Below are 13723 nucleotides of genomic sequence, written 5' to 3' on the forward strand. Positions count from 1 at the left end.
AATTAATACAATATCATATCTTCCTTGTAAAGATTTAGGTTCCATCTTAAAAATCTTATATTTGAAAAGTATTTATTTCTAGTTCAAATTATGCTAAATTATGCAATTCTAATTTACCCCACATGAAATGAAGGTGGCAGATTTAAAAAATGCAATTATTGCATTTCGTATTTCAATATATTTATAGCTTATAGAATGGAATTCATACAAATAGAAAGGATAGAATTTCAAATTTCTGAAAGTATGGTGGTTGGTTTTTGCCATAGTGACTATTATTTTTCCATCTGCGGTGATCCCACACCACTCTAATGCTTTTCAGTTTTCAGGATGTACTCCATAGAGAAGGTATACAAAGAGATGGAATTTTCTTATTACATGGTGTTTGAATAAAACCCCTGCTGGCAATTACTTACAGGGAATATTGCTATATCTTCTGTTTCCCGTAGCAATGTAAACAAAAAGATGGAGGTAAAAATACTCCTCAAGGACATCTCTAGGTCCATAGAATGTTTTATATAATTGTACATTTTGATACCCACAGTTAATGGATTACATTTCATCTGTGTCAAGCACATCTTTACATAAAGCAGGCAAGGTCATGCAATCTTATCTATTTCTAATTCTACTGAACATGGGTACGTCAAAAGTTTTTAGTGCCTTAAGTCTACAAACTGGCCATGGACTTGCTGCAACTTTTGGGTTAAACTATGAAGCCTGTTCTAGAAAAGTTAAGCAAATTTATTCAAATAATTAATGGTGACTTTTTTAGTTGAGAAAATAATAAAGAACTATTAGCTCTATTAGTTTTTATATAGGTGCAAGGAAATTCTGCAAGTTTTAACTAAAAGTTTCTCTGAATTCTTTCACCCTGGACAGTAGGTGGTACTGTGAGTTCCATCTCCTAAGCTAGTGGATTCCCCAAAATCTTCAGAGGCCTTGGATCCAGGATTCCCCTCATATTTTTTCTCTCTCTCTCTCATATGCATGCACATACACAAACTTTCCCTCTCTAGTTCTGTGATAGTGCATCTTCTACAGGAACCACACAATCATGGTATTTAATGCTGCTCTAAAGGGTGTGGATTCCAACCTGCAGAGAGGGAAACTGAATAAGTCTGCATTAACTTACCAAAAGACCCACGGGTTTGGTGATGGGATAGTTCCATGGATAGTATCCTGAACTCCATGGACAGACTTCTGCAATAAAGGGGGAGAATGCTGCTCGGGGCAGTATGCCTGCCTTCTACTCTCTCCCCAGGCTGGGGTTCACTAGAACCTCCCTCCCGCTATTGCTGGTAGTGAAGAATACAATATGGCCCAGAGAGATTAATGATGTCAACGCATTCCATGAAAAATATCTTCGTTTTACTATTTTAATACTGTAAGCGAAGTTATAGAAATGTGTAACTTTCCCAAGCCAGGTATTAAAGTAGTGTCTATTTAAGAATAGAGCTGTTTAATTTCATACACGTCACACCTTCATGTTGAGTTTTCATTTTACAAGATGAGTATCCTGTATTCAGTTTAACGATGCTGAGTGGCATAGCTATTATCATCACTTAAATGTATTGTTGAAGACTTGAACATACATTTATTTGTATAATTCAGCCTTGGTTGTTGTTGCAGCCTTGACCGCTTTTTGGTTTAAAAGGTCAATGCTTGTCATACACCTCATCACAAACAAGGGCAGAATTCTTTGCAATTTGTACTAAGAGCTGTTGCCAGGTTTGTTTGATGGCTTCAAAGAATTATTATATTTATACTTTTCTTTGCGGTACCCTGTTTGTACAGGTGTTAATATGTTTTTGTGCTGTGTTCCAAATGCATGGTTTGTGTTGCAAGACATTAAAATTTTTCACCATGGAGGTTTTCCTTTATTCTTGGTGTGTATTTTTGTAGTAACATAAATTATGTGCATATGTGTTATGTTTTGGGGGATGAAATTAAACTGACAAATCCTACCATACAAATTTCCTTTAGAAGATACATTTTATCTGTAAACTAAATTTTAGTATTGTGGCAACATTTTTAAATATGTTTTTCTCAATCATTTACAAAGAGAAGACTTTACGTGTAGATTTGAAGTTCTCTTAACAAGTTAAGTAAAAGATGAGCAAATTTGGTAGATCTTTGGTGTGACATCACATCAATGATATATAAGGCTTTCATTAACCATTTCTTTTCATACTTCAGATGCCTAAATTCAGACCTGATCCATTCTATAACCAACGTTTACAAATGGACAGATCTAAAGGCAATCACTGAGGGTATGTCTACATTTCAATTAAACACCCACAGCTGGCTCGTGCCAACGAACTTGGGCTCACGGGGCTCGAGCTAAGGGGCAGACATTTGGGCTTGGGCTGCAACCCAAACTGTGGGACCCTCCCACCTGGCAGGGTCCTAGAGCCCAGGCCAAGCATCTACACTGCCTGAGCCCTGGAGCCTGGCCAACTGCGGGACTTTAATTACCATGTAGACGTACCATTAGGCAAATAAATAACTGGTCTGCTTCTCAGATGTGTTGAGCAAAATTGACTCCAAATGACTTTAATAGGAGTTGCAGGCACTTGTCACTTCTAAAGTCAGGTAAGTTGATTTAGGTGCCTTCCTTAAGACACCTCAGCTTGAAAATGTTGACCATAGAGTGCAATTTTCAAACTTGGGTGACTACGAATCCATGCATAGACCACTCAGAAACTGTTCATGGGCCTGATGCTTTAATAGCCCACATACCTTCACCCATACAGAGACACATTTTAGAGTCTTAAACTGGTATTAAGGTGTCTAATGCAGATTTAAGAGCCTAATTTTAAACACCCACTTTTGACAGTTGGTACCATAACCTATGAACATTTTTAAAGCATCTATAATTTTAGTAATGTTTCCATGGTTACTTTGTTTATATTAATGTGTGTGCGTGTGTGCGCACACATGCATAACTGTATACACCAAACAGTTTTGCCAACCCCATGCATTCAAAAATAATGAATCGGGTCCCCAGAAATCATGAGATTGGCTTAAAATCACAATTTAAAAAAAAAACAACATGAATAATAAATATGTGGGGAAAAGGTTATTTGCCTTCTGGTTATTGAATGTTTATGATGCTACTGCATTGCAATTTCAAGCTTCTCTCTTTAATCATCCTGTAACCAGAATGGCTAGACTCTTACTCTTTTTTATTAAATGAAAGTTGAAATTCTCATATAATCATTTGCCTCCATAATATGGGGCATTAAGTAAAATGCAGAATATCACAAGATTGACACTAAAGTCAGGAAAATTGGCAACATTGCACTGTAGAAGAAGTGAAATGCTCTTCTCTTCATTTATGTCTGTCAACTGTTGTAAGGAAATTTGTCTGTGTGAATTATTATATATGTATATTCGGTAGAGTTTGTTTATCTCAGTGAGTTTCCTGTTTATGATACTGTGAGTTTATTGCCTTATCATCACACATTTCTTTTAAGGGTTTTTTTTGTTATAAATGTTCGTATTGAGGCTTTCTGAGAGTAAATCTATCTCTAAAGTAGGCATCATTATTGTATCATGGACTCTCTTTCATATGCTTCCCTGTACCAGTCATTTTCCGTTTTATGCTTTCAAACTGATTCTCGTACACTATAATCTTCTACTAACAAGTAAAACAGTTGCTCTCTAAATTTTATGTCAGATTTTGAGCTGCTGCTGATGTTCCATCTGATGCATATCGTTGTTCAAAACGGAGGTTCTAACAACTGTAGACCTGTCTCACATTTTATGTTTTACTGGCTACTTTCAAGTACCTGAATATATATTAAAACAAAGGAGCAGCTTAAGTCAGGAATTACAACTCTCTGTTTTAACATTTGCCTTCAAAATGTGAGGAGCTTTTGAAAAACCTTTTATCTTTCAGATATGTCAGCCACTACTGTGTATGTCTACTGCAAAAATTATAATGGCAGAAAACAAAAGAGCTGTTTACTGTGAGCGAAAGAGATAGAGGAAAAGGCAAAAAGTGGCTGAACATAACTCATGCGCCAATACAGCTCATAATTTTTTAGAGACGCTAAAAAAATTGTTTTTTATTTTTTATAACTAGTTTTCACCTATCGCATACACACAATGTTGTTTGCTCTATTGGCAACATATGGAAGAGCTTGAAACCATGAAATCTGAAACATGTTCATATTGGAGTCTTGTAATGCTTGGTACTATCAAAACAATAGCCCATTTTCACCTCAACTCATTTTAATGCTCAATAATTTCAATGCCATAATTACATCCCCACTGTAATTGTATTTGAAATCCTTGCCATGAAGTATAGATTGCCCTAGTCTCTCCACAAGACTTGCTAGCATTTTCTGTGGAAGGATTCTATCCACTTGATGAATGGTCCATATCCAAGCAGAGAGAAGTGGTATTTTGAATGGTACATTGTACATAAGTTCAGTGTATGTACTTATTTCATAAGGAAGACAGAGACTTCAAGTGATGCTACTAAAGACCAAGGGTATAGCTACACAGGCATAAAAAACCCACGACTGGCCCAGGTCAAATGATTTAGGCTCTGGGACTGAAAAATTGCTGTGTAGATGTTCAGGTTTAAACTGGAGCCTGAGATCTGGGATCCTGCAAGCCCAAGTCAGCTGATCCAGGCCAGTGGCAGCTGTGCTACGGAGCTTTTATCCCTGTGTAGATGTCCCTTAAAAATCAGCGTTTCAGAGGTGCTTAGCATCTGCTCAGTGCCTCTGAAAATCTGTCTTTAAATAAATAATCCATCATTCTTTATTTTACAGTCTCTACTTGCAGACACCACCGACTTCCAGTTAAGGATTGTGGATTAGAGTAGTCCAACAGGGAACTTCCTATACTTGGTATTACTGTTATTAGAACTACCAGTTGAAGGCACTCAAAAGACTACAGGCTGAATTCTCTCTGTACAGGCACAGTGGAAGGGGATTTGTGACTGTGACTCCCTGATTCTGTTTTGCCTGGCACCAGAGCAATTTAAAGCTGCAGCAGGCAAGCGGACAATTAGGTGTGACAGAATCTCACACTGCCACGATTCCTGCCCTTCCCTCCCTTTCCCTTATCTGCCCTCCCCATCCCTGACACAATTCCCCCACCCTTGTGCAGGACAATGCATCCCAGTAGGGGAGGCAGCAAGTAGTGGAGCAGGCGCAAGAGGCGACTGTAACGTACTTCACAGCAGACAGCGATTCCCCCTGTGCACAGGGACCCTTCAAACAATGTGTGTTCACTTTGCTCTGTTTGTAGCTGACTGGAGAATCCAGCCCTACACATGCACATTACTGCATTACATAGTAAGAAGCAGAGTTTGCTCTCATTTGAACTAATTAATGGTGTGCAAATGTTAAGGCCGGACTGTGATACCCTTACTGTCGTGGGGTCAGATCCTCAGCTGGTATAAATAGCGATAGCGTCATAGACATGATATTGATTTACACCAGCTCAGGATCTGGTCCACTGATTTTACATGGAGTTAGGTATTCCTTCATATAAGAGCGAATCACAGTTTGACCCTTAGTATTTATCAGATAACGTTTCAAAAATAGAAGGTTAGATTAAAATATAGCCTATAACAGATGACATTGTGTTAAAGGTCAGAATTTAATGCAGTTATGGAAAGACCAATTTGAACATTTGAATTTGAATATTTTAAAGTGTGTGTGTGGTTATATAACAGTCATTTAATTAATGGCTCCTATGTAGATATTTTTGTGCTTTGCTTAATTACTGTTTTTAACTTTTCATATTCTAGCCAAACTCCAAGACATATTCACAGAGTGGCAGACACTCTGTATCTGTAGAAGTTCAGATGCAGCGACAACGACAAGAAGAAAGAGAAAGTTTCCAGCAAGCTCAGCGCCAGTATAGTTCATTACCCAGGTATAGTAACTGTTTAAAACTATTTGGTATATGTGAGCCTGGAGCTAATTTCATTTGTGGAAGGAAAATGCTGTGCTTAGTGCATGCACTTCATTTAACAGAAGTATAAGGAGCAATGCAAGGATTGCCAACTTTCTAATTGCACAAAACCAAACTCCCTTGCCCCACCCCTGCTCCTTCTCCAAGGCCTCGCCCCTGCTCACTCCATCCCCCCTCCCTCCTTTGTTCGCTCTCCCCCACCCTCACTCACTTTCACCAGGCTGGGGCAGAGGGTTGGGGTGTGGGAGGGGATGAGGGCTCTGGCTGGGGGCTCTGGGATGAGGCCACAAATGAAGGGTTCAGGGTGTGGGAGGGGGCTCCAGGCTGAGGTTGAGGGGTTTGGAGTGTGGAAGTAGGCTCAGGGCTGGGCCAGGAGGGTGGGGTGCGGGAGGAGGTGCAGGCACCAGCAGGGGGTGTGGGCTCTGGGGTGGGGCCAGAGATGAGGGGTTTGGGGTGCAGGAGGGGGCTTAGGGCTGGAGCAGGAGCTTGGAGTGCAGGAGGGGTTCCGACCTGAGGCAGGGGTTTGGGGTGCAGGAGGGAGTTTGGGGTGCAGGATCTGGCCGGGGTGCGCTTACCTCAAGCGGCTCCTGGATGTGGTTGGCAAGTCCGCCTCCTAAACAGTAGGGAGGCCAGGGGGATTTGTGTGCTGCCCATGGCCCGCAAGCGCCGCCCCTGCAGCTCCCATTGGCTGTGGTTCCCAGCCAATGGGAGCTGCAGAGTCAGCGCTCAGAGCCCCCGTGGCCACTCCTGCACCTAGGAGCCCGACATGCCAGCCACTTCTGGGAGCCGTGCGGAGCCCGGGGAGGCAGGGCGCCTGGGTTAGTCCCGCTGCACCACCCATTGGACTTTTAGCCGCTGAGCGGAGCGTTTTTGGCCAGGTGTTCTGGTCGAAAACCGGACACCTGGCAACCCTACGTAATACTTGCAATGAGGAAGAGACATCAGATTCCATAAGTGGTAGCATATAGTGGCTGTTTATTTCTTAGGATTACTTCAAAGTTGACTACAGTGGGAGCTGAGGGCACTCAGCATCTTATAGAATCAGCACTTTAAAGATCCTTGTGGGACACGATCTAGTATCACTTTCCATCTCTAGAAAATAATCTCTTGAGTATAAAATAGATCAGAGAAGAGAAGCAACTTGAGGGGTGTTTGCACCCTTTTTATATGTCATATTTTTTGTGTTGCTTAATTTCTTATCAAACAAAAAATCAGTCTTGTGATGTTGGTACACAGATGTATATTTAAAAAAACAAGAAATCAAACAAAAGAACATGGAGACAACCATGAAACACTATGCAAAATTGAGCCACATCCAAGTTTCTGGCATACGGGTTTCTTCAAACTTACTGGATCATTAAAATCGGAATGCTGACAATTAATATCCTTTAGTCTAAACAAATCTGTACTTTTAAAAAGTTCACAGGCCAAGGAACTGCTTAGAGTTATTTTTTTTTAAAAGCCAAATACGAAATAAAATGAATGGTCAGAATTTTACCCAGCTTTAGTGTATGTTACATAAGAATGGCTACACTTGAACACTGTATGGTGAATGTAAATAGTTTTTAGCCTTCTCAGACATTAATTGGGGAAATCTGTGACAAGAACTGAGGTAGAATTGAGCTGCCTTTCGCTAGGGGTACTTTAAGCTTGAAAACTTCCTTGATGTGGGTGTGCCTTACATATTATTATGTTGCCCTTGCTTTGGTCTCCGTATATAGATTTTGTGGTTATATATACATCTCAACACCAGGAATTGCTGAAGCCTTGCAAAAGAGGCCATTTCACTATTTTAGTATGCAGCAGCCATAGACGTTTCATAGTTAAAAGTGAAGTTAGCTTAACAATTAAGTCCCTGATTTTGAACCCCAAACCATATCTCTTGAGTTTTCACATGCCACAGCTCATCTTAGAGTAGAATTTTTCTGGGAAGTTTGGAAGAAAATGAAAAAAGGAGATTAAAAGTTATGGTGTTTTGGGTTTTTTTACGAAACTTTTCAAAATGGCAGCTATATTATTGTTTTTCCCCCTATACCTCTTGCTGTCTGTAGAACGGATTACATCTCAAACCTCACATTAGTTTTTCTAAGGAGAAGTACAGTACAACCTCAGAGTTACGAAAACCTCAGGAATGGAGGTTGTTCGTAACTCTGAAATGTTCATAACTGAACAAAACATTATAGTTCTTTCAAAATTTTACAACTTAACATTCACTTAATACAGCTTTGAAACTTTACTATGCAGAAGAAAAATCCTGCTTTCCCTTTATTTTTAGGAGTTTACGTTTAACACAATACTGTACTATATTTGTTTGTTTGTTTATCTCTGCTGATGATGATTGTGTACTTGAGGTGTGGGTTGACTGGTCAGTTCGTAACTTGTGTTCTTAACTCTGAGGATCTGTGGTATGTTTTAGGCATTTTAGTATGTCTTTCAGAGGATGAGGTATTTAAAAAGGTAAATAAATATAAAAGGGTTCTGATTGCGTGTAATACCCCAAACTAACTTTGGCACAGAGTGGCTTAATTAGGGGATCATGACAGTGTGAATATGAAGAGATGGCACAGGAAGGCTCTCTATCTAGCCTTGTTATACTAGGATTTTTCAGACTTTGTAATTCTCAAAGGTTGCCGCTCCACCAGCGGACTGCTGTGATTATAAATAAGGCTCAGACAGGTTCAGGGGTTAGATGACATGGAGGTAAAAACACCAAACCCTATGTAAATAATAATATTAAGGGTTTGTTTGAACAAACTGGAGTCCATTTCAGGCTCATTAGCTCTGTTAAGGCATAGATCACCTAGGAAAATGTGAATCCTGCATTTTGAACCTGTGTTTTGGGTTTTGCTGTTGTAGCCCGTTACAGTAGTCTCCAAAAGCTGGAGAATGCCTATAATGCAAAGTTCCAACTGCAGAAATTGATATTTTTAAAGAGAAATTTCATTGACCACAAATTTGGAAAATAACCATAGGAAACAGAGAAGTTCATGTGTAAGAGAATAAAAGAGAGAAATGTACTGAATCTATTGATTAGTGTGAAAAATTACAAGTAAATGAATAAGAATGCTTATTAATGTGCAATTGATGAGTGTTTAATTTCAGGGTTCATATCATCCTTCACATGGTTACAACCACAAGTGTTTATTCTCAGCTCAAGGTAAAGAGAATTGTTAGAAAATGGTGCTGCTGAAATTCAGAGGTTCAAAAAGTTACCAGTAATAAAACAATAAAATGGGATATCAGCTTTTCAGTCATCAGAGATTTTTGACTAACCTAGGAAGAAATCTCACTATCACTAATATCATTTGGATCCCAAATTCATTGATAAAATTACAGTTTTATGATTAACACCAATGCACTGGTTTTATTCTTTTATTCTGGTTACTTTCCATCTTGCGTAACTTCAGGCAGCCTAATTTTTTTACCTTTTAAGTTAAAATGTTAAGTACTTTAGGCAAATAAAAATCTCTTCAATCATATTTCTTAAACCTTCCCAAAAAGACAACACAATGGTCCAACTAATTTTGAACTAGTACCAGAAAACAGTAATTAAATGAAGTCTATTCAATTAGTCATTACCATTTCCCATTTGAAACTGTTCTAAGTAATGTTTAATTCCAAGCTAATCTTTCATATTGAAAAGTTATCTTGCCATATTTCAGAAACTTTGAAAGTTTTGTACCCTAAAGGTCATTCAGTTTGTGTGTGTGCAAGTAAACAATAGAGCCGTGGCCCAGAGACCTTGTTTTGTAAAGAAGGGTATGTGAACATCAACAATAATAATAATACATTACATTTATATGAAATAGTAAAAGTTTTCATCCAGTGATCCCAAAGTACATTACAAATGGGGGTAAACATAGTCGTCTCCAAGTTACACATGTGGAAAGAGAGGCACAGAGAGGTTAAGTGACTTGCCACGTAAATCTGTGGTGGGAAGACTACCCTTGTCTCCTGACTTCCAGCTGTATATTCAATCCACTAAGCCAAAACTGAGCCTTGTTTTTATTCTATGTGCTGACGTGAAAAACTGAGCTATATATACAGTAGTTAAATGACTTTCTTATTGATTAATGCAGCAATGTATTTTGTTTTACTGCTTGATTCTCTTACACTAATTTTAATCTCAAAGTGGGTATCTCTCTTATTCCAGCACAAAATTGTTTTACTTTATCACATCCAATCTTATTTTAAATTCATAAAAGCATCTAGTGGCTTGATAGTAAATTAAAGATATTTCAAAACAATAATGTTTCCTTGAAATAACGTGGTGATTTATTGCAAAAAAGCAATAAGAATTTGTAATTCCTATATGCATTTGATTTATTTATCTACCCTGTGGAGTCAGAAAATGAGCAAAATAGGTTATCCCTGCCATTCCTTTCATGAAAGATATAGCATGCTGGGAAACAGTTCTGATAATACAAAACTCCCTAACTCTGGATTCTGGAGGGAAAAAAACGCATTGGTACTGTGCATCAGTGAAGAGTTTTGTCAGCAGACTTGTACAGCTTTAAAGCAGGTATTTAAAAGGATCAACCAACTGTTGCCTTTTTAATCAAATAGGAGTCTAGATTTTTTTCATAACTGACTTACCATTCATTACTCGTGCTTGCTGTTATCTGGTTTCTCTGGCATTGTGGCGATTTTTTTTAGACTGTTTTGTTGGTTTACAGTTAAATTATAACATTTTAAAGATTCTAATTATGATTGTTGTACTGGCTGCCAAATTCCATTCCCCTACTGCAGTGCTTTGGAAATATATCAAAAATGCAAAAGAGACAAAATGGCCATTTTGGGGGAAAGAGAAGAACACTTATCAAGACGTCTACTAGCTGCAAGGCTGACATCAGCTGAGAGTCCCATCTGGGGGGAAAATGTACTTTATGAAAAAGTTGACTTGACTCTTGAATCCCCATTCCTCTAATGATTATTGTTTAAACATTAAGAGGGTTCTGCAGATTTCTTTAAAAACATTTTTCCATTCTTATTTTCAGGCAAAGCAGAAAAAACGCAAGTTCTGTATCTCAAGATTCCTGGGAACAGAGCTACTCTCCTGGTGAAGGGTTCCAGACTGCAAAGGAAAACCCCAGGTATTCCAGCTACCAAGGATCAAGAAATGGCTACATGGGAGGACATGGCTTCAATGCCAGGGTAATGCTGGAAACACAAGAACTGCTCCGTCAAGAACAGAGGCGGAAAGAGCAACAACTGAAAAAAAAGACATCTTCTGAAGGGCCTAACAACTATGACTCATATAAGAAAATTCAAGACCCTAATTATGTCCCTCCGAAAGGTCCTTTCAGGCAAGATGTACCACCTTCACCATCTCAGGTAGCCAGGCTGAACAGATTACAAACTCCAGAAAAGGGAAGGCCATTTTATTCTTGAGTTGAAGAAAAAGATGATCAACATATGCAATAAGGAACATTTTCATATAAAGACTTGTATTTCAAAAACTGTTTAAACTGATGGTACTATGGAATATATCTGTTGTCTGTTTCAGTGCCTTTAGCAATATGGGCAAAGAATTGATAGGCCTTATGTCTTTGCCATTCTGTCCCAAGTGTTATATTCATGGAAGGATTTTCCACCATTTGACAATCATACTATAGGTAAGCAGCGTGTTGGTTACCAAACGTCCTGGCCCAGGCCAGTAGTTGTCAATGGCTTATTATTAGGGTTTACTTTAATGTGTTCTACTTTGCAGTGAGTTATTGCATCAACATACAGCATTGTGGCATAAATTAAAGCATTTGAAATTGAAGAAGGCATTGACACATCTTTATTATTTCTCTTGGGGTGGGGGCCGGGTTACACATCACTCTTGAGTGGATAGGGCTTAAGTCCACCGAAGATCAAAGTTCTAAGATGTTTTATGGTGGAGTCATTTACAGTCTTTGTTGATCAATATTTAATTGTCTGTATGCTAAAAAACTGCTTTTCTCCGCACATGCGCACATTCTCTTTCTCTGAGCTCATATAAAAAGTCTTTATCCTGATTCATATGCAAAACAATATTACGGCTTTCAGTTATCCTGGGAATCCTTTTCCAATGTCTTATATCTTAACATGTAGTACTTTACCAGTGAAATAACTAAAGAGAGGGTATTGTATTTATAACTAAAATCTCAGTCCAGACTATGACAGATATATTTGTTCTTTCATGAAATATGAGTAATTGTGGAAAAACGTAAGGCTGGATTGTGATTTGTGTTCCTTAAAAATGTAGGAGGTCATGAAAATTGTACCCAAGAAAAGAATTAGGGAAGAATTACCCCACAATCATCCTATATATGATTATAATTCACTTGTCTTTATTGTGGCAGGGTTGGGAGGAGGGCTAAGAGCAAGACAAAATGAAATCAGACCTTCTTTTTGGATCAGAAAGCTAAAAAACCAAAAGAACTTAAGAAAACAAACAACCCCATCCCCAAACTCTTCTTTCTATAATTTGTAAAGCTTTGTGGATGATCACCTTGTGATTCTACATACTGTACCTTTGCATTGTGCTACCACGTTAAAAAGAAACTCTAAAATGTATGAATAAGAGATAAATGGAGAAAATCTGTTACACGTCATCCTGAAAACATGTTAGTATCCAAAAATAACTGAAATAAGATTGCTCTAGCAGTGATATTTTAATGTGCATATGGGATATGAGAATTTCTTTTGCAGCAGCTGTTTTTATGTTTGTTGGTCTGAACTTCATGTATGGTAAAAATATAGCTGGGTTGCTAAAGTGCCTGCAAATCCTCATGTGAAAAGGCTTGAGATTAAGTCTCAACATATCATGCTTAAAAAAAGAAAGAAAGAAAAAAGAAAAATCTTATAATGTGTGATTTAAAATATGACTTTTTTTTTTTTACTGGCACATTTTATTTTTGCATCAACCAGTTTTTAGAATATATGTGAAATTTCAGCACATGTATCTGTCTTTATGCCTGTTTGTTAATGGTTTTTGTTGTTAATAATGTACTCCAGTGTTTAAAAATTGTTACTAATGTAAGCACAGTGACATTGGATGACAATGGCTCTTTTACGCAGAGTTTACAAAACTGTGTAAAACAGCTTTCCCTGTACATATGAAATTTAGAATAAAAGGCTGTTTCCATTCTGGTCTTAGCATTGCCTGTTCTATTCCTTAGTATTGCTTATGGAACCTTATGAAAACTGCAGCAGTCGTTACCTTTAAAAATATTTAACAGATGCTATTTTATCATATTGCTAATGGTTTCTGTCTCTCTGTGAGTGCTTATAAATATAGACAAAAAAGAAAATAATTATAACCCATCTGAGCACCTAAAGATCCTCTCAGAAAAAAATGCACTGAAATCTCTAATGATATTTTTAGAGCAGACCTGTGACATTGAAATGCTACTTTCTTAAGACCAAATTCTGTGGCCATCCTCAAAGGCCGTTCTCGCTACACATTTCCACTGGAGGTAGGGACATGATGGGCAAAGTTGTAGCCAGTGGATCCATAATTTACATAGATCCATTGGCCCACATCCCTTGCTAAGCCAGAGTGCAGTGGTGTTTACAGAATGTCTCCACTGGTGCTCCATAGTCAAAATACATCAGATTCTGTCCCCAGCAAGCTGGCATGAAGAGCCCCTCTTTAAAGACTGTTTACTCAGGCTTTGCTCAGGATTAAGGTTTTGGGCCTTAAAGAAAGATGTCAACGCTGGACAAAATTTGAAAAGAGAAGACTTATAGATAAAGCATCGTTACTGTGCCAATGAAACTCCATTAGTATTGAGGCTGGGTCTGCTTTTGTCCCTCTTCA

At 38.3% G+C, this 13723-nt stretch overlaps 1 protein-coding gene across 14 annotated transcripts in view; it reads left to right on the forward strand.

Annotated features, from left to right (window-relative positions):
* PARD3 (par-3 family cell polarity regulator) overlaps positions 1-13048 on the forward strand; it is a 658319-nt gene extending 645271 nt beyond the window's left edge. For all 14 annotated transcript variants that reach the window (XM_034760104.1, XM_034760102.1, XM_034760103.1 and 11 more), the window contains 2 exons: positions 5768-5895; positions 10932-13048. In XM_034760104.1, the coding sequence (XP_034615995.1) occupies positions 5768-5895; positions 10932-11325 (522 nt within the window). In that variant the 3' untranslated portion in view covers positions 11326-13048. The remainder of the gene's footprint in view (positions 1-5767; positions 5896-10931) is intronic.
* The last annotated feature ends 675 nt before the right edge of the window (positions 13049-13723 follow it).

Source organism: Trachemys scripta, chromosome 2 (assembly GCF_013100865.1).
Source record: "Trachemys scripta elegans isolate TJP31775 chromosome 2, CAS_Tse_1.0, whole genome shotgun sequence".
NCBI lineage: Eukaryota > Metazoa > Chordata > Testudines > Emydidae > Trachemys > Trachemys scripta.